We start from the raw sequence: 21,187 nt of genomic DNA on the forward strand, positions 1-21,187 counted from the left end.
TAATTTTTGAATTTATTAAGTAGAGTAGAGTAGTGTAGAGTAGAGAACAAGAGTTGTTTTTTTGGAAAAAATAATTTTGAAAAAAAAATTAAAATTTATAAAGTAAAGTATTTTTGAAGAAAAAAACTTAACAAGTTAAGTATTTTTGGAGAGAAAAAATCATTTGGAAGAAATAAGATTTTTGTTGAAAAAAAGAAATTGAAGAGAAGTTTTTTTTGTTTGAAGAAAAAAACTTTCGTTGAAAAAACATTTAAGTATTTTTGGAGAGAAAAAATCATTTTGAATAAAAAAGATTTTTGTTGAAAAAAAAAAATTTGAAGAGAAATTTTTTTGGGAAAAAAGTGATTTTTTTCCCTTTCAAACATACCCTACGAAACAAATCATGGCAGAAACCCTGACCCCACGTGTTCTTTACCACTTTGTTTGTACATGCACCAGTGTGGCACAATAATAAAAAGTTCTCTTTTTGACCTTAGCGTGTTTTCCAGATGCTGATAGAGCAAGAAAGCATGGCTTAGACGAGTATGTGCAGGCTAACCCCTGTAGGTTTGATCATGCCGGTTTATTCAGACTTCTTCAGACCTTGACCTTAGATTACCGACTCAACGATGCGTATACCTGTTTGGTGAGTACTCGAAGCCGTGCGGGGTAAGTCGGGTTATGTGTACGTTGAGGAGACTGTGCAAGACGACGTCCGCAATATTGCACCTTCTAAAGCACCTTAATTAACCCTTCACAGCCTGAAAAAACTTTTGCATGAAACAATCCTATAAATGAGAATTTCCTGTATCATCCAACTTGGTTCCCTACTTAAACTTTTCCATCATTTTAAGTGAGATGTTTCTGTTTATTTTTACAACACATCTGATTGTTGTTGTGGTTGTTGTTGTATATCTAGTTATCGCCCTTCTTGAACAGTTGCTGTTTTCAATCATGAGCAGTTGTCCTTTAACTTTGGTCTTGTCTGCTGCCTTCCTCCCCTCCCCTCCCCTCCCAATCCTCCCCTCTACCCACTCCTCCTCCCCTCCCTCCTCCTCAACATAAAAATGTCTGGCCACCAGTGGATAACATCCGTGCAGACAGAGCATGTTGTGGAAGGAACCTTCCAGCCTCAATCCTGTAGCGCACAACTCGACTGCTGCATCATAATTGTCACATCATGACGCATTTTAACACCATAATTTAGTGTTTAAATCGTAAATGGCTCGGTGATATCATTTGGAATATTGACAATCAACATGGCAACAGCTCAATGCCTTTTGAGGTTTTGACATCACTTGAAGAACCGGTGTACCTCTCAGGCCCCATACTTTCCCTAAAATCCCGTGAAATATGTTCTCACCTTCCTGCAGTCTGGCCTGTCTTCCCCTCAGCAACGAGAACAGTGTAGAGTCCAACCAATTTAGAATCCTGCAGTCATTTTGCTCATTTGCCTTATTTCTGTTGCAGGGTTGGTTCAGTCCAGGTCAGGTCTTCTGCCTGGATGAGTATTGTGCTCGTTACGGTGTGCGTGGCTGTTTCCGCCATCTTTGTTACCTGAACGACCTCCTCGAGAGAGCGGAGAACGGCATCATGGTCGACCCCACCCTCATTCATTACAGCTTTGCATTCTGTGCTTCTCACGTTCATGGAAACAGGCCTGATGGTATTGGGACTGTGACTCACGAGGAAAGAGAGAAATTTGACGAAATCAAGGAGCGATTACGCATCCTTCTCGAGAACCAGATCACACATTTTAGGTAACTTTCATTTCAAGCTGCTTCAGTCGAATGATGGAGAGGGACAGCATAGTCTAGTGGTTAAGTTGCCTGTAAACGAATGATGTTAATCTGACCTAAGAAGATGGGCAAAGTGGCGTGCGAAAATGCTCATCCTGCCTTGGAGCTGGGACACTCTTCTGATAAGAACTCAAGTGCTGAGCGAAGGCCGCTGAAGAAGAAGAGGAAGAAGAAGAAAAATGACCGCACTGCCTTGACTTCAGGGAGTCGTTCTGTGGCAAGTTTCAAGACTGGGCTGAGGACACTGCTCTTTTAAGAGTACTTCTTGTGAAAGTGCTTGTGAGCAGGACACTTGGAATGAGCGCTTTACAAGCACTAAATACTTTACTTTAACAGAAGCTTGGTTCTTGGTTCCTTTAATGGTTCTTTCCACTTACAGGTACTGTTTTCCATTCGGACGACCAGAGGGCGCACTCAAAGCTACTCTATCACTCTTGGAAAGGGTAAGAATCTCGCTCCTTATGTGTCCCCGTCCAAACTAATCTCGGTGATTGTACATTTTGGTGATGTTGGGATATCTAAGTCGGACCCTTGATGTTGGTCTCTAGACTTGGCTCAATGTTGTATCATGTCATGGCGGGAGTCCTTTCCAAATCAAGTTGAGAGTGGGTCGTCATATATTCCATACAGATTAATGTGTGCAAGTGTGCACCAATGTAACCTGCTCTCTGCTTGATTTGTGATTTAAAACTAGTTGATTCGTCAGGTGCATCCAATGTTCTGTGGTCTAAATGTGTTAACCCTGAAGGAATGATTATGGTGAGATAGACTCTGAAAACTTTTACAGTCCCAACAGTTCCATCCTTCAAGATCATGAAATGACACCAGAATCGATGTCTAAATGATATCACTTCATGTGTGATATTTGGCAGAAGTAGCCTGCACTCGAACGATTTGCCCTTGTTTTGAAAAGTAGGAGTACTTGCACTAGAATGACTTTGCTATGCCATGTTCCTTACGACCACTAGCTGTTGAATTTTCACGCCTTCCTTTTTTTAAAGGCACTGAGTTATCAAGTAAGGTTTGATTCATTGAGAGGTCATGCAGTTCTGCTGAATAAAACATGCTATGCGTAACCCCTGCCTTGACATCGGGAGGCAGAACTTGTTCCTTTGCGCCTTTAGACCATTTGAGTCTCATTGTACCCTGTTCATCACCTATCCGCAGAATTGCCACCCAGGACTGAGGGAATAGCACTCAGATTTAAGGGAGAACAGCAGTCAGGTTTGAGGGGAAACGGCCTTCAGATTTAAGAAGGGAATGATGGCATTCAGATTATAGGGAGAATAGCATTCAGATTTGAATGGGATTGGTCAGATTTAAGAGCATTCAGATTTGAGGGGGAATAGCATTCAGATATGAGAAGGGATAGCATTGATATTTGAGTGGAAAATAGCAGTTAAATCAGCAATCGAAAAGTCTATTGAATATTGGATGACAGATGCTATCAATCAGGTTCTTTTTCTTCCGCCTCTGACAGAACTCAATTCAAGTAGCATGCATCCTTACGTATATTGATGTCGTGAAGACAGTTGTGGTCTAGCTGTTAGAGACATCTGCTGTTGACCTTGACTGCTGCCACGGGACTCTTTCTAGGGTCTTCACTCCTAATTGGTGAAATGTTCAGCCCCTTGGTTATTTTACTTCAAGATCTACCGAGCTGATTTCATTCATGGTTTGTGTTGGTTATTGTATATGAACATAAACTTGAGCTGGGAGCCCACAGAGTTACGAGTGCACGATGACCCATACATCTTCGGAATCTTATACTAGAAAAGTTTTGAAAACGAGGGTGCCTATGGTCAACCCTTAATTTAAGATTTCGAAGACCTCTGCTACATGATCTGGCAGACATTCCACTCAGTGTGCTCCCAGATGTGTAGCCACAAATGCTTATGGAATAGCCAACGCCCATAGAATGAAATCTAGCACAACTCTTTGCATGTTGACAGATTACAGCTAGCTGGTGGTGTCACTGTTGTGTCCCTGATGTGTTTCAAATCAGTCATGTTTCATAATGAAGAACTTTACAATGCTTTGGCATGAATTCAGAAATTTTTGGAAAATTGTCAAAACTCAGAAATGGTTTTTCATGTTAGACAAACCTTTAGAAGGAGGGCCAATAGTCAAAGTGGTCAGGCTGTACCTGAGCATATATTGGAGCCCTCCTCTAATAGCCTCAGGCACACTTTTACAAATTCTTAACCCCTTCAGCGCTGAACCACGTAGATCTACGTGGCCCAAATCCCCCCTCTGAGCTGGTTATCGGAGTCTCATGGACTTCATGAAAGAACTACGCCATCGCCACCTTCCGGGCAAGGTAGGAACTGACAAGACCAAACGGTCTCTCCAGTTCCAACCGTGCCCTGAACTACGCCATCGCCATCTTCAGGGGAAGGTAAGAACTGAAATGACCTTTCTTGTCTTGTCTTGTCTTTTCAATTCCTGCCTTGCCCTGAAGATGGCGATGGCGTAGTTCTTTCATGAAGTCCATGAGACTCGGATAACCAGCTCAAAGGGGAGGGGGGATTCTACGTGGTTCGGCGATGAAGGTGTTAAGATTCAACTGATAAAACAAAATTATACACAAGTCGCTGAAATGAGGTCAAAATTAAAACAGGGCTTGGCTCATAATTAGGCAAAAGTTAGCCACTCAAACACAAGAGGCACTTGTCTGAAAAGTGGAAAATTGAGCACAATTTTGAGAATTTTATGCCAAAACATTGTAAATGAGTTGTCTCTCCCCTTGCTTAATCCTGAGCACAAGACATTTCTCATCTTCCAGCACTGCCAGAGGCGCACTTCAGTTGAAATGTTTGTAGAATTTCTACCAATTTCCTCCTTCCTGCCCCTCCCATGAAAATCTTTTTGCCCAGTCTCAGAAATTTTTGCAATCTATAACAAGCATTGTGCACCTTGGGGATGGCAATTGATGAAGTGAACTGGCAATAAAAAGTAAACATTCAAAGCGAATCAATGCCCTATAAAACATAGATCACATAGTATATGATGGAAAACTTTACATCCAATGACCTGTGTAAGTAGTATGTGGGTGATCTAGAAACAAAGACCTTGTAAGTAGTAAGTTGGTCACTTTGGGAACATTGACCTACTGACCTAATTCTGCATATATGGCTCAGACATGCAAGTAGTATGTTGGGTACTCTAGGAGCATTGACCTTGTAACCAGAGAGCCACCTACTGGACACTAGATGAACTATTGTGTCTGTACATTGCCTGTGTATGATGTGCACATGCATGATAGTTCCTCGCCTGTTCAAACAGTGGCTCCCCTGGTATTTCAGTACATTTTTTTCATAAAATATAATGACAATGCAAAACTTTCAGCACAAACAGTTCACTCAAAGTGTGTGCCAAGGCCAGTTACGAAACATCAATTTCAAAGACTTTATTCATGAAATTTCTGAGAATTGGAAGGGTTTTGGCAATCCCCCTGCTGTATTTTGTGGCGATATTTTCACCTAACTTGCTCGTCTTGCAGTGGTTTGAGGTCAAGGCGGCAGAGGACAAGGTAGTGTAGATGTCAACGCACAAACATGATGTTCTTATACGTTCAAATAGCTACCAGGGGACAACAAAGCCTAAAAATCCTTGTTATAATAATGATAGAATTTCTACTTCTCAAAACTGCCAAATTTTCATTGGTACATCTTTGCAAATAACCTGAATTCTTAAAAACATAAAGATGTTTTACACAAAAAAAAACATACAAAATTTTGTAATCTGCTAATTGCACCAAACAAATCAAATTTTATCATTTATGGCCCTGGTAGCTAGGCATTTTCCTCTTTTAAAAAGTATTTCAAGTATTACAATTTTTCGTCTTGATGTGGTGTGCTCCAAATTATCAAGCGTGATTCATAGCATTTGTTTAGTAACTGTTTTTTAACTCTTTTTGCACCAGATTGTGATGCAGAAACATTAACTTCAAGGGAACCCTCAGAGTTGTAATTTTTATTTTGATTGACTGATAAATTTATTTCAACTTGGTAAAATGTATGCGGCTCTGAATTTTTATCTTGTTTCCCCCTCCTCATTGGTTCAAATCATGCCTATCCTCAAGGAGGGGAATGCAGGATACAGATTGACAGTTGCATTAGTTTTAGTTGGACATGGACATAGAAATGCTAGTACATGTTTCTTGTTTGTAGACAATTCTCTCTAAGAAAATATGGTGTAAATGATGCCAGTGCTTTAAAGGACAAGTTGTATGAATGAATGTGCCCATCATAAAATCCAGTAGAGCCATCTACAAAACAAAAAAACAATCATGCCAGCATGGTAAGTGGCCCGGTCAGACATGTGTATGATGTACAGGCATGTCTGGTTCACCTTCTGTTTCATAGGTGGCTCTCCTTGTATTTTAAGGTGAGTACACATTTGTACATCTGGTCCTTTAACTGGCTTCAAAAATGTCACTCCTTTTTTAGTCTTTTGTATTCTATCAAACATTTATGAAAAACTGGTGTCCTTCATTTGAACAAAAAATGCAAAACGTGCATACTTTATAAAATTGAATTTAAGCGTGTCCCTCGATTATTTTTTCAATGCTTTGCATGCCCTGTGATCGTTTCACGAGGGTCAAAATCACTTCACAGCTTTAAGTTCAACTGCACTCAGCCTTATTTTAATCTGAAGGTGTACTGGTTGCTATCAGTCTGAAGATAAATTAAATAATTGCAAGAATTTTGTCACACACTTTTGGTGCTAGTAGTATTTTTGACGCCAAAACACTCGTCATCACCAAAATTATGGTACTCTTTGGGTGTAAATCATGTCTAAGAATGGATTAACTTTTTTGGCTAAAATCTTTTTCCCAAACTTCATGACTTTATTTTTTGAAAGACTAGATTATTTGGTGTTACTGTAGATTTCTATCTTTCAACTTGCATTTGGGGATTTTTCTAGATATGTTTTTTGACTGGCACTTATTGACTGTTCACCATGTGTTCTGTTGAATTTTCCAGTTCTTTTCGATCTTGTCTGACGAAATGTGGCTTGCTTTCTATGTTCATGTTCACCTAATTTTAACATTCATCTGATCTCAACATGCCCGAAAAATGGGTAATTTGCTCAAATTCATCTGGTCTCAACCTGCCCACCAAACCGGTACTTTGCTCATTTAAACAAACATCTTGAGAACTGATTGTGTTCTGTACCCAAACATGTGTTGAGGTATGACACTATGGGATAATGATTGGCGATGTAAATTTCAAACTGCTATATTTCAAAAGTGACAAAATTAAGTGTTGATTTGCTATTTTGACGAAACTTCAATGAATTGAGTAGAATCTGAAAATCGTTCATATAATAGTGGTTTTGTTAGTCAAGATTAATGCATCTTTCAGCCAAAGTAGTAAACACCAGCCGACATAATTTTATATCTCTACGTTTTCAATGGGATTCGAGAAGTTAGCGAGGGTGGTCATATCAGTGGGACCTAGGTAACCCTTCTAAAGGCTATCTGGTGAAGTTTGAAGCACATCACTCATGGCGATTCAAGTTAATGGAACAACCCTGATTTGATAGTTTAGTTTTACTGTTACGTCAAGACCAAAATGCTGATAAGATAAAACTGCTTTAAGAGGATAAGCATGTTACAACCGATTATGTGACATTACAATCACTGCATGTGTAGTCCTTTAATAAATGACCAAAGTGCAGTCACTGAGAAGTCCTTTAAGTCAGGACCAAGGTGCAATAACCGTATAGTCCTTTAACTCAGGGTTGGTCCTTGGCCAGATTTCATGAGTAGAACTGTATCAATCTGAATACTTTGTATTAACCTGTATTTCGAATCTATACCTTTTGTATTTTGCGACTCCCCAATCTATGGTGACAATAGCAATTCCTTTTTAATCTCTTTTATAATGATCCTAAGTAGCTCTTTGAAATTAGTTCCTTCAAAATCTGTTATCAAAAATTCCTCTATCTATTCAAAGATAAATCTAACAAATTTGCCTGTCATGTTCATCTCGAGCAAAGCAAGACTCATTAAAAAAGCCAGGACAATTTAGCAATCTGTTTTGAGTACTGGAACCGTGGTCCACTGGACTGAGCAGTGTTTGAATCTTGCTGCCTCAAAGAACGGAAAAAAATAAGGAGATGTAAAGAAAGTTTTCATGGGTCGCTTTGAGTAAGTTACTTTTGATCTGACCAATTCCTGTGCGTGTGACAAAAGGTCGCTTTCATGACGTAATGGGGGACTGACATCAGAAAATGCATCATGGCCACATTGGGTATCCGACACCAGAAGTAACAATTGACATGGCTTTGTTGCATTTTTTTAATGGTATCCGATCATATTGTTTTTTTCCTCATGATAGTCAGTTTTCACATGCCAGGTATTTCAAGGAAAGGGAGAGTAGTTACTAATGAAAAACCGTAATGAAACGAAATGAAATGAGAGCATTGGTTTGGAGACTGTACCGCCGTTGGTAGTTCTGAAAGGCCTTACTTTCCATTTCAATGTGTCTTAATTCATTCAAGTTTACCTTTCATGAGTTGTATTTTGTTTCATTTCGATCGTTTCATTTTGGGTTTCTTTAGTAACCGAACAGTATAGCCTTGATGATATGTTTTCGTAAATGGTAATAATTTCCTCCCCATCTTGCAGGTTCTAATGAAAGACATCGTAACGCCAGTCCCACCAGAGGAGGTACGACATGTGATCAAGAAGTGTCTCGAGAACGCTGCCCTCGTTAACTACACTAGAATATCTGAATATGCAAAAATAGAAGGTGAGATATCGATATGGGCATCGAAATGTTGTATGTAACTGGATCATGATGTCTGTTTTAAATACAGTAGAACCATTCTATGAAGGACACCCTCAGGACTGACAAGTGCTGTCCTTGATAGAGAGGTGTCCTGATAAAAGAGGTCAAACTAACTGAGTTGGAATCTCCCTGTTGTGATGACATCTTTGATGGCAATAGATGTTAAGACCATTTTTCTACATTTGACAGCATTGTGGTCTAGTGGATCATGGTGCACAGGTGTATGGTCTAATGATGTTGTGACACAATGCATGATGCAATGCATGCATGCCATCATGGCGCACCTGTAGCGAAAAAGATGTTTAAAATGCTCTGTAGTGATGTGGTTCAGTCTCCCATGCCGGTGTGTCCGTCTTTCCCCCTCTATTATACCACCCCTCAATCTTGCTTCTCTTTCTGTCCGGAGTATATTTCAAGTCTTATGCATAGTTGGTACCAATCTATTTTGGGGGAAACTTTTTGGAAAATCTACAATTACTCCAAACCAAATGAATCTGATATCAACAGAATAAAGCTTTCCAATGAATGATCTGGTCATCCTTGAAAATCTGTGAGAACAATATGGCAGCCCACACTCAGAAACTTGAGTACCTATGCCCATCCATGGAAATGCTAGTCAGTTGATTCAGTCGGAGATTCTAACATATCTTTTCCAAGATTTTCTCAAAATAGTCGAGTCAAAAAATGGAAATTGGTTCTTGACTCAAGATATGCTCTGCTTCCTCTCTTCATACCGGTCATCCTAAACAATGTCCAGAAGCGACCAGGAGCATCCACTTTGCATCCAGTGAAGCATACGAAAGATGATTTGATGACTTTTTACTCTACTGGACCCTACTGGACCCTACTGGACACTGTTTAGGGTGACCCATTCACACCTATATATTCCATGTGATTTATCTTCCTGCTTACGCCAGGACGGGAACAGGGAAAGAAAGGTGACAATATAACATTGTTTGCATTGCATGGTTCAAGCCCAAATCTGCCAAGCTACAGACAATTGTGTGCCGCTCAGCCTACCCAATTTAAAGGCCATTTATCCATTTGAAATTTGAAAGTTATTTTTAAATTTGAATTTTGGTCTACATGTCATGTAAATATGAAGACATGCTGTTGTGTTTAAGGAACCAACTTGCTCATGAAAAGTGAAATGTGACTGCACTTTGAATCCTGTGTAGATCATGTGGATCACAAATCTTATAAAAACCATGTGCATTGCAAATCCTATGTAAACCATGTGCATTGCAAATCCTATGTTAACCAGATGAAATTACAGTATCCAGGATGATCCGACACTGGCAGAGTTCTTGGGGTGAACATTTATGAGAATGTTTGCATCCATTATCTGATGCGTCTGGGAACTATGTGACTAAGAAATAGTGACAGATGTCAGAAAATTTGTTATTTGTTACATCTATTGAACAAGATGTTGAATAGAGATTACCAAATTTTCCCTATGTAGTCGGTGCACAATCTATAATATGCCAAGTGGTATTTTCTGGCGTGGTAGATTTGGCTTGATGAGGCCACATATCTTTTATTTCTTGTTTATTTGTTGGTTTACAGCCTTGAATTTTGGGACTTCAGAGATAAAATTGACGGGAAAATTTGGATCAGGATTTCCAATTGTCATACTCACTGAGGTGGGGGGGGGGGGGAAGGGGTCTGAAAAATGCTTCCTCACATCACCACCATTCACATTTATTTCACCATAACTTTTACTGGCTCATTCCTGTAAACCAAGAAATATGAGACATGTGGCCTAATAGGTGTTACACACAAACATTTGCACCATTTCTTTTCTTGTCCTAGTGACTTTATCAAGTTCAGTTCATGCTTTGTTGACCCCAGGAGTAAGGCTTGCCGCGGTAAACCAGGTTTGACATCTGGCTGTGGCAAACCCAGCTCACCATCTTGCTGTGGCAAACCAGGTTACCCTCCAATTGTGGCAAACCCAGTTTTTCCATCTTGACGTGGGAAACCACGTTTATCTAATATGTTGTATGCACAACAATTCTTTGAAATATTTTTATCAAAGTTTAACCATGTGATCAGTTATATAACTCTTATTTCTCATATATTACTTTCTTTTTGTATAGATGTGAAGTGAAGCACATCAGTCGGCACGAGTTTGTTTTTTCGATCAGCACATGTGATAATTTCGTATTTTTTCACATTTTAGAAATGTCTTTATTGGTTTAACTATGTGTATTGATAACATTTCTGGTACTTTGATTGGCTAATACCTGAGTAGAAGTGTCGAATTCTTGTTTTCGGAAAGTTACAAATGCCTGGTCCATCAATTATATGCGCATGCTCCAATTTGTTTTGTAAATGCTTAATAGGTGGAGCCAGATATATTCGTTGAATTGAAACAGATGTTAGTGATTGTTGTATTTATGTTGTGTTTTTTTTCGTTTTGTTTTCGGTTGTGTCTGTGTGTCCTGTTGTGCTCCTCACCGTCAATCGTAGACTCATTTCGTGATGATGTACCTCCAGAGCGACGCCTAGAAGACATCATCCACCTCGCTGAACTCTGCATCGAAGTCTTGCAACAGAACGAGGAACACCACGCAGAGGTATGTATCACACGACTTCTCTGCTCGATCAATCAGAATTGTTGCATTATTCACCCCTGACTAACATCACTGTGGGTTGTTATCCTAGTGTGTTTCCGTGACTACCATTGACAATTGTTTTGTGTTGAATGTTTCTCAACAACAAAATATGAAAGTTCCTCGGCATCTTTTCGACTAAAAGTAATTATTGACAGAAAAAGATGGGTCTATCATACTAATACTCTCAAATTCATTTGGTTCTCCTTCTAATAGTCTTTAAACCGTTGGTATGATAAGGCCAAGGAAAACCAAAGGAGCTTCAGAGTAAGAGTAAACCCTTCAAAAAGTGGCCATCCAAGGATCTAGAATACTTTTCATACCTGTCTTGTTGCTTGTTAGTTTTTCGGTGTTTGATGCCTGGGTGATCAATTTTCGTAATGTTCTCGTCAGTTCTCCATGCAGTGTCTAGTCATGTTCTCCATGCAGTGTTTTGGTGTTCTCCATTGTGAGGGAAGATGTATGTGATTGACTGTGTGGAGAGTATTTTCCCCTCTATTGTTTGTGTGGAGTTCATGTGTGTGGAGAACACCAAGAGTTCTATGTCCAGAACAGTGTTACTCTACAGTGATCAATGTTACCTCTATCCACAATTTTTGGAGAGATAGGGATGTTGAAAAAGAATTGTTGGTGGACTAAATATCATCTTAATTCCTTGTTTTTCAAGACCTGCCAGATTTTGATTCTATGAACTGGTTTTCTTTATTTCAACACTAGTTCTTTGTTGGACCTTATCATATGAAAATTACTTCCTGTTGATGCATGGTTGCAGGTACAGGGCCTACTTCAGTTTAAAATATAATTTCTTTCAAATATATTCCAACGTAACATCTTGCATGGTTTATAAATCCAGGCATTTCATAAAATGAAGTTGCCCTTTAATGTTAAAATACCCCGGGTGAGTAAGTTATCAATGTTTAGGCATTCTGGTATGCGGGATGTCTTGGGGCTTGGCTGCTGCAGGTCCATGATCTGCACTGGGTTGAGCAGGACAGAATTCTTTGGTTGGGTTTGGGAGGTGGTGCATGAATGTTAAAAGCATGCACCACCTGTACTTTTTGAGCCTGCTTGATATCGGAATATCTGTCCTCTCAAATCGAATGCAGATCTCTGTTCCATGCAGCACGGAAAGCTTTGAATTTCGAACCTGAGGTGACCGGGGCATTTCGATGATGCACTTCGCCTGTCCGTGCTTTAAGCTATCTGTTGTATAGTTTCTTGAATGAAAATCAGGCATGCTTTTAAATAGTTTCTTTTTGGTTACTCAAGTGCATTTCAAAAACAACAATTAATCATATATTATTTAGGTGGTAATGATCAACTGATCTGTTTTACTGCTCAAATGGCATTGATGTAAATATGAATATTTAAAGGGCCTAAATAAGGCATCAAAAGGCACTATCCCACATAAGCGATCCTGAAACAAACCGAATCTTAAGCGGGCTTTTAAAAGTGTTTGGAGAGAGTTTGAAATTGGGGGAAGGGGGCATGGGGCAGGTTTCCTTTGATCTGTCTCCAGCATGTGATCTTGAGGAATGCGCTTAGCTTCTTTTGAGTATGATATGACCCTCCCTGGGTGTGTTTCCTCTTGCAAGTTTCTCAGAACTTCTGTATGTGGTGCGTTCTGGTGCAGGTAAGAGTCGCATGAGGCTGTGGATGAGATCTCTTACACGATAGTGAGCTTTCACATTCCCATTCCCCGAACCGATCCACCAAGAATGACCCACATAGATACACCTTCCCTGTCTTTACCTGCCATGGTGGTTATACATATGTCTAAGAAGAGGAATTTTATTGGCTCCCAGATCAAACTTTTTCAAAAAAAATCTCCACTTCATTTGACTGCCTCAGTGGCCACATACATTATTTCGGATTCTTCCTCTCAAATTCTATATGTGCACGGTGTTCTAATGAACCTGTTGGTCACCATTTTGAATTCCTCCCTTCAATCAATTCACCAACTTGGCTTTATCTAGAGAAATGTGTTGTTGGAGATGAATGGGTGCATTTAAGACCACTGTGTTCATTCCAAGGAAAGTTGGACTAGATTTGTGTAGATTGAATCCACTAATTTCAACCATGCCATTGTGTAGGTTGATGGACAAGTACTTTCAGTGGCATGGTTCAACAAATTTACAGGCAGTGGGTGGGACAATCACTTCAGCTGGTCAAATCAATTTTACTAGTGAGTGGTTAAGGCAATGGGTGGGCAAATCTATCATAGTGAAATCACTAAAACTACTCAATGGTCGGGAAATTCAGTTTCACTAGTCAATGGATGAGCTTTGCAGGAGCTTTGATGGTGTAATTTGAGAATATTTTGAAGGGAGGTTCAAACTGGTGTCCGATGGTTGCATCTTTGCCATTGCCTGTTGTAACTGCATGGTTGCGCCCCCTTTTAATGTCGACCTTTTCTTCATCCCCACTGATATCTAGGCCTTTAAAGCGGTGAGTCATCACCTCGTATGGATTATATATATTTTTACGATATATATAATTTCTTTCCAATTATACACATTTTCATCTTCCGTCAGTTTATTTTTTTAACACAAAATTCTTAACATTTTTTTCCCATTTTTGTGTGTGATTCTTAATTATGTGCTTGTGGAATTTGAACTATAAAAAAGAAATTACCCTCTTATAAAAAGTTATTTTATGATGTCTTATAATTTCTGATGGAAAGCCTCTGTTTCGAGAAATTTGACAACAGGAATATTCAAATGCGCAACCTAAAAAACACATTCCAATTCGATTGGATCTGTCTTTCATTATGGGCTCATTCAAATCCACAAATCTGGCCAATCTGGCCTAATGCAGTCAAATGCCATGGGGTGCATATTGATGAGAATAGGAGCACCCCAAGTACTTCACGCATGCCCATGGCATGAGAACAAATTGTGGGACTTTTTGACCAAAATGGTCCGGATGCTTCCAGACTAGACCTGATTGAACCAGCTTGATAGATAGTCCTCTTTGAATCCAGACTCATCCCAACCAGTGCCGATTACTTGCCTGTTTACACGGGGAAAATCTAGACTGCATTTGTATTGGATCAGATCTTATGGGTCTTTTTCTGTGCGTGTAAACGGCTTTAATATCAAACTCTTAGCCACAAAGAGGGTTGACTGTTGATTAGACTGTTAAATGGTGATACAGTGCTACTTATTAGCAATAAAACACAGGTTTTGTAAACAAATCCTTACCTTGCAAAACACTTTTGAAATTCATGACACGAACCACTGTGCCACATATCATAAACATTGATGCCATCTTTTAAAAAAAACAAATCTCAAAATATTTCACAAGCATTTTGTGTCGCCACCTATTTTGTGAAACTGTGGCACCATGATTCTAATTGTCATGGACCGCATGCAGTTTTTTTCTCGATATAGTGCTTATCAGAGTCCATGTGCTTTCAGTTGAACGATCCCTGCACCAACCAGACAGAGATCCTCAATTGGCTGATCGTAACCTGTTAAGCAAGCTACCTGTCAGCCTCCATCAGTCTCTCCTTGTGGTTGATAGGCAGCTTGATCAGGGGGTAACCTGTTGAACGTGTCCAAGGGTTACCCGTTGATTAAGCTGCGCTATAGATGACAAGAAGAAAAGCTTACAGAAGCTGATCAGCGGGTGTGGGCTTGATCTGGCTACAATCAGCCGATTGAGGAACTTTGCCAGACTGCCCAATGCCCAATGGTTACAGTTCTTAAAACGGAGGCGGTTGCTTTGATACGAACTACAACTCTATTGGGGGCAATATTTTTCAGAATTTACAAGTCATCGTTTCTCCTGGTCCTGTCGTGTTCAGTTCTCCGTGGGTTACCTAAACACGGTATCACGAAGTGCATACTTTTGCTATTCATGTGTTCGTCCGGTTGTTGGATTTACCGTATCATTGATGTTTCATCGAAGTGGCAAATTGACAGTCATATTGACGATTGTCACTTCAACAAAACATGTATGATATGAATTTGTTTGATCTGTCTGGTACTGGTCCTCGTGGAGAACAATTTCACTTTAATTACTTTGACGCACAATCTGTATGTATTTTTTAGAGTCTTTCGTGCTCATTTATTGAGAGGTTTCGTGTTTATATTCGGGTGGGTTGAGGTTTGACGCCTTCTCTTCCTTTGTTGACGTCTGGACCAAAGCAGACTCCTAAGCTTGCTCAAATCCTCATGGCAAATATGCCAATTTTTTTTTTATCATGGCTGGAGGATTAAGATATATCTCGCATACACCAAACCCTTCAAAAATTGGGAGCTTGACATTAATTTGTCTCTGCCAACCACAAAGTGGACTTGGCAGGAGACTCTTGTTTGAGCTGGGAATTCCTCCCCAGTTCCAACAAACACTGATTTATTTTGAGAGCCAGTTAGGAGTCTGCAAGGTTTGACGTACAGACAGTTTAGTTCCTCACTCACGATATGGTCTTCTGTTCCGATACTTTGAGAGTTTTTCACCTCTTTTTACGTAGTTTCTCCAAAGATCTCTTTAACATTTCTTTCTCGCAGAAAAAACCTGCCACGAGAACGTTTCACTCCGTAAGATCGCATGATATTAATTACTCGCTGGACTCTCTTCCTTATTGGTTATGGATTATGGATTGGGTTCTGAGGATAAAATTTCGGCACCTTAAGAGTTTCACTTCAAAATGAAGCCCAGATACTAATGGCTTCCCAAATTACTAATAGGGAAAAGGTTGGATTGGGTGGAAATTCTGTCGAATAAATCAGGAAAAAGTGTAGTGTGTGACTTTGACACTCTCTCTTTACATGCCATACGCACCCAGGAAACATCAGTAAAGATCTATAGCCACACTTTGTGTTATCCAACCGTAAAGGATGTTATCCAACCACAAATCTGTTATCCAACCAATAAGAAGTGAGGTCACAATCAGTTTATTACAATTACAATTTCTGCATGACACTATATAGGGATCATTCATTTTTAGCCAGGGCGTGTTTTCAACTTTTACAAACCTATTCTTTATATAAATGCACCTCCCCATTGAGGAAGGATCGTTGAGTTGCCATTCGTGCCTCTTGCCAAGTGTAATAAGATGTCCTATTTTGTTTTGATCACATGCCAAGTTTTCCATCTTGTTGTGGCAAACCATGATGTTTAAAACCTGATACGTTTCTGAATGGATTTGTCCTTTAAGTTGGATGTGATGTTGAAACAAAATAGGATGAATTTTTTACATGCGGCATGAATTATTATGTAGATCTTTGCATGCTTCTAACCAATCCCTGATTGTAAATTTCGCCCGATCCGTACACAAGATACGTACTTGGTTCCCAGTCACTCTGTGAGTGATATACGCAGGACGGGACAGTACCTTTAGCATGCTAGTACCCTCTAACTAAGTGACATAGAAATCTGAGAGTTTCCCATGACTGAGCTAGGCCTAGCAATAGCATACATGGTACTGCCTAGAGATAAACCATGTCATGTGTGACATGACAATCTAGGTGTATGAATGCTACTTTCCTGAGTAGAGGTTTTATAAGCGCGTCCAAGAGGGATGTCACCCCCGGGCAGTACTGTACCCACCACTGCCCGGCACTCAAAGCTCCTCTCTCTCAGCTCATATGCACCTGACACAGTTAATAGTTTAAGGCTTTGTTGGTCTCTCCGACCAGACCCCTTACGCCTGGTCCCCACGGTCCCTTCCTAAATCTTTCCCAATGTAGTCAATGATGTGCCATCAGATGACGACATTTGACTGCAGAACGGACGCAAATTGCATCTCCAAAATTAGCGGTGCAGAATTTACAACTAAACTATTCAAAATCCATCTCCAGAGATTACTCTCAAATGTGACTTCGAAAACGTTTATCAAACACAGTTTTTCTGTAGTTAGGAGTAAACGAAATGGCCCATTCCAATCTTTTTCTCGCTAGTGCGTTTTCTTTTTTTCCTCTTCAGTCTAAATCTAAGTGTTGTCTCACAGTAACATGGCTGTTGCTTTGAAATAATTTTTGTGTGATTTTACGGCCTAAGCGCCATCTACACACAAGCGTGGTACAAAGGTACGCAGGCTGTTTCAGTTAGTCGCTATTTTAACTCTCATGTGACCTTATTTGTCAAAGTTTTCAATTACTCTTGCTGCCTATAGATGGCATTTTGGTGTTGTCAACACGCCTAGTTGTTGGTCTTAATTTGCTGGTTGAAGATGCTTCTGCCCAAAGGCCAACTTTATTCGTTAAAGAAACAAACTTATCTGTGACTCTGACCCAAACTATCTAAAAAATGACCTGAGGACCCAAAGTGGTCAAACAAGGACCTGAGGACCCAAAGTGGTCAAACAAGGATTTGAAGACCCAAAGTGGTCAAACAAGGATTTGAAGACCCAAAGTGGTGAAACAAGGATTTGAAGATCCAAAGTGGTCAAACAAGGACCTGAAGACCCAAAGTGGTCAAACAAGGATTTGAAGACACAAAATAGTCAAAGAAAGACCTGAAGACCCAAAGTGGTCAAAGAAAGACCTGAAGACCCAAAGTGGTCAAAGAAAGACCTGAAGACCCAAAGTGGTCAAAGAAAGACCTGAAGACCCAAAGTGGTCAAAGAAAGACCTGAAGACCCAATCTGGTTAAACTAAGACCTGAAGACTCAAACTGGTCAAACATTGGATGGGCATTTAACATACTACTGAATTCCAAATTCTATTTTCATATCACAAAATTTTCTTATCATCTCAGTGTTAGGCTTAACCTTGACCTTTGACCCCACCTCTACACGCACTTAGCCATTTTCTATTTCGATGGAACAAATTTTTTCTCACGTAGCATCTGCGTTTTGTTTCTCTATGGATGGTGTATTCATATAAAGACTGGTCTTGTTGATAAATGAATCCATCAACCCCATGTTTCTTCATTACGAAACTGTCTATTTGATAAATCGTAAGAATGGAGTGCTGGTTTGACAATTTACTTCCTCAAAACGTGTGGTGATTCATGTCTCCGGCTATGCATTGTGAGTTGTTCATTTCAGTGAACAGTGGGACATGTTTTGAGTTTGCCCATGCTACTGACAATGCACAGCCCGAGATGTAAAACACCATTCTTGATAAGATAACTGGTGTTTGCTGGCAAAATTTAGGCAAAATACCTTGTTACTTATTTTCTTTGGTATGACTTAGACTTCTATGACACTTCATTCCAAAAAGTACAAAACAATTCTTTTTGCTGAAAGGTTTCTCTATGTTAATTTCTTGATCGATTATTTATGTCAGCAGTTGTTATCAATTATCTTAAAGATTGAAAGGCGGACATGTTAGGTGTTTCATACTATTTAGTTTTGCTAACTCAACACCAAGAGGCCTGGCCTTCAGACAACATGACTGAATAGTGTTAAAGGGCAGCAAGTCCCTATTCGTTGTTGGCAGATTTAAAAGGCCTACACCATTCATTCAAAATTTCAAATTTGAATTTGTCGATTTTCAGTTATGTAAATACACATTGAGTATAAGTTTCAAAATTGATGTTCTCTACACCACTATTGATATACATTATATGTCAGATTATCGACATATTTCGTTTCTGTACAGCACAGCAGCAATGTTTGTTTCTATTTACTTGTGGCACGGAGAAAAACAATGTTCACCAATGGCATTGGCCTTTAAGGTGTATGGTCGTAGAAACCAATGGCCGTGGAATCTTTCATTCTCTGGACTAAGACTAAGTCAGCATAGAATTTAGAAAACGCCCACTTTAATCGCATCCCGATTCTCACTTGATCATTTCACCAAAAGCTTGACTAACTGCATGTCTATTTTTCCCGCAGGCATTTGCATGGTTCAGCGACTTACTCGTCGAGCATGCCGAGATCTTCTGGTCCTTGTTTGCGGTCGACATGGACGCCGTCTTGGAGTCACAACCGCCAGACACGTGGGACAGCTTCCCGCTGTTCCAGTTACTCAATGACTATCTAAGAAATGATGGTAGGTATAGGAATCATGGCACATGGCAGCAGTCACCAGATGGGCATAAAGCTACTCGATATGAACATCCGTCAGGTGGTTTCATGTTCAGTGGAAAATCCCTAAGCGGACACCTCTGTATGGGGACATTCTTTGGTCTCTCTGCGACCAAAAGTTTTACCTTCCTGTGATATCTGGCTGCCCAGTTCACCTCACCTTGACCATCATTCTCAACTGCCAATATCCATTTTTCAGAAAATTTGAATGGTGGGAAGTTCCACAATCATCTGCGGGACGTGTTTGCACCACAAGTTGTACGATACGTGGACTTGATGGAGTCGTCAATTGCCCAGTCGATACACAAAGGTTTCGAGAAGGAGAAGTGGGACCCACAGGGGTAGGTAGAACAGCGCAGGCCATCTCCTTCTGCCAAGAAAAGGCCAAGTGGACTAAGCCCTCGGCCAGGTTACAGTTGCTGTTATCAAGACTTACTTGTTTGAAATAGATATGGATGAGTGGAAAGATCCTGCCGATGACTTTTGTTTTGACCGAAAATATTCAAAGATTTTGATTGGATACGGTTCATAAAAGGATGATAACTTGGTTGGACGAAATTTTGAAAGACTATCCAATGCCATCCTCCCTTCATATCTTATATCTTACTGATATTTTTTCCTTGTATAGAGGTGTTTTGAATGAGTAAGTCCAGGATTCATCAATGTTATTTTATGTCACTTATTTCATTATGCACAAGCTGTATCAAGTTTCCTTGCCTGAAGATCAGACTTAATCGAAATTTCCTGAAACTTATTCTTGAAAGTTATCTTGACCTGTTCAGCACTGAATAATTCATTCTTTTGAGCTTCTAAGTATTGGATATATACAAGAATCAGGAAACCATATTTTGCATTTTATACTGATGAGTCTCCAGTCAACATTTTGCCTCTCAATCTTTGCATATTTGTGACCCATTTTGCTGTGATGGGTCACATTATTTTGTCAATTGGTCTTCTAATCGCTGAAGTATTTTCTCGCTTCTGTCATTTTCCTTCTTTGTAAAACATTATGCCCAACATCTGGCCCGGCATCTGGCCCAACTGCCAAGCATCTGGCCCAACTGCCAAGCATCTGGCTCAACTGCACAGCATCTAGTATGAATGCCAGGCATCTGTCTCGACTGCCAAGCATCTGGCCTGACTCCCCAGCATCTGGTCCGACTGCAAAGCATCTGGCCCGTCTGCAAGGCATCTGGCTCGACGCCCTATAGCATCTGGCCAGACTACCAAGCATATATCAGTTCTAGCAGTTACAATGGTCTGAATGCATCAATTGTAAAATCATTTTGGTTGATGTGTTACTGGACAAGCCTTTCTGGATAAGCATTTTTCATTTGACAGGCTTTCATAGTCGCTCATAAACATTTCAGGAATGGTTGTGCAACATCAGAAGATATGTTATGGAAATTAGACGCCCTGCAGTCGTTCATCCGCGATCTACATTGGCCTGAGGAAGTTTTTGGAGAGCATCTTGACCACCGACTCAAGTTGATGGCAGCCGACATGATAGAAGCTGCTGGGAAAAGGTACATGAATATTGCCATTGTACATTGTCCAAGCAGATTGAGAAATAAAGTGAAGTAAAAAGTGACTCTGCGCACATGTGCTATACTCCAAGATTATGTTATTATTTCAATTTCGTTTTCTCTCTTCAGGACTCTGAAAGCTTTCGAGCTTTGGCTCAAGAAGGGTGGCAAGGGTACCGACTTTATCTTCCATTCCGAGTGCTGCGTCATGATGAATGTCATCATCGACTGTAAGAACCAAGGCTTCAAGCTCTGTGCACTCGACAGCGGCGCTGATATGGTGAGTCAGGGTTAGATTTCTCGGTCATCCAAAAGTAGATGGTTCAACATCTCTTGTGCTGGGGAGTACGCTGCATCATCCTTCCCTTCGGACAGATTCAGCATAGGCAGGAGCTACTATAGCACCTCACTGCACCAGTGTCCGTAAACATATAGTGAAATGAGAAAGATGCCAGTTGAAATGTTTCCTGGTCACCCATCCACAGGC

General features: G+C 40.1%; 1 protein-coding gene across 4 annotated transcripts in view; it reads left to right on the forward strand.

The window, feature by feature from the left end:
• Positions 1-21,187, forward strand: part of LOC135491711 (calcium-dependent secretion activator 1-like) — a 57,677-nt gene that overhangs the window by 29,208 nt on the left and 7,282 nt on the right. For 2 of the 4 annotated variants that reach the window (XM_064777750.1, XM_064777751.1), the window contains 12 exons: positions 477-625; positions 1,450-1,739; positions 2,158-2,221; positions 5,281-5,310; positions 8,416-8,539; positions 9,496-9,516; positions 11,051-11,157; positions 12,047-12,091; positions 18,983-19,139; positions 19,374-19,515; positions 20,545-20,700; positions 20,830-20,980. In XM_064777750.1, the coding sequence (XP_064633820.1) occupies positions 477-625; positions 1,450-1,739; positions 2,158-2,221; positions 5,281-5,310; positions 8,416-8,539; positions 9,496-9,516; positions 11,051-11,157; positions 12,047-12,091; positions 18,983-19,139; positions 19,374-19,515; positions 20,545-20,700; positions 20,830-20,980 (1,436 nt within the window). Of the gene's footprint in view, positions 1-476; positions 626-1,449; positions 1,740-2,157; positions 2,222-5,280; positions 5,311-8,415; positions 8,540-9,495; positions 9,517-11,050; positions 11,158-12,046; positions 12,092-15,707; positions 15,738-18,982; positions 19,140-19,373; positions 19,516-20,544; positions 20,701-20,829; positions 20,981-21,187 lie in introns of all 4 variants that reach the window. The other 2 variants (XM_064777749.1, XM_064777752.1) reach the window with 2 other exon arrangements.

The sequence above is a fragment of the Lineus longissimus genome, chromosome 7 (genome assembly GCF_910592395.1).
Source record: "Lineus longissimus chromosome 7, tnLinLong1.2, whole genome shotgun sequence".
In the NCBI taxonomy this organism is placed as follows: Eukaryota; Metazoa; Nemertea; class Pilidiophora; order Heteronemertea; family Lineidae; genus Lineus; species Lineus longissimus.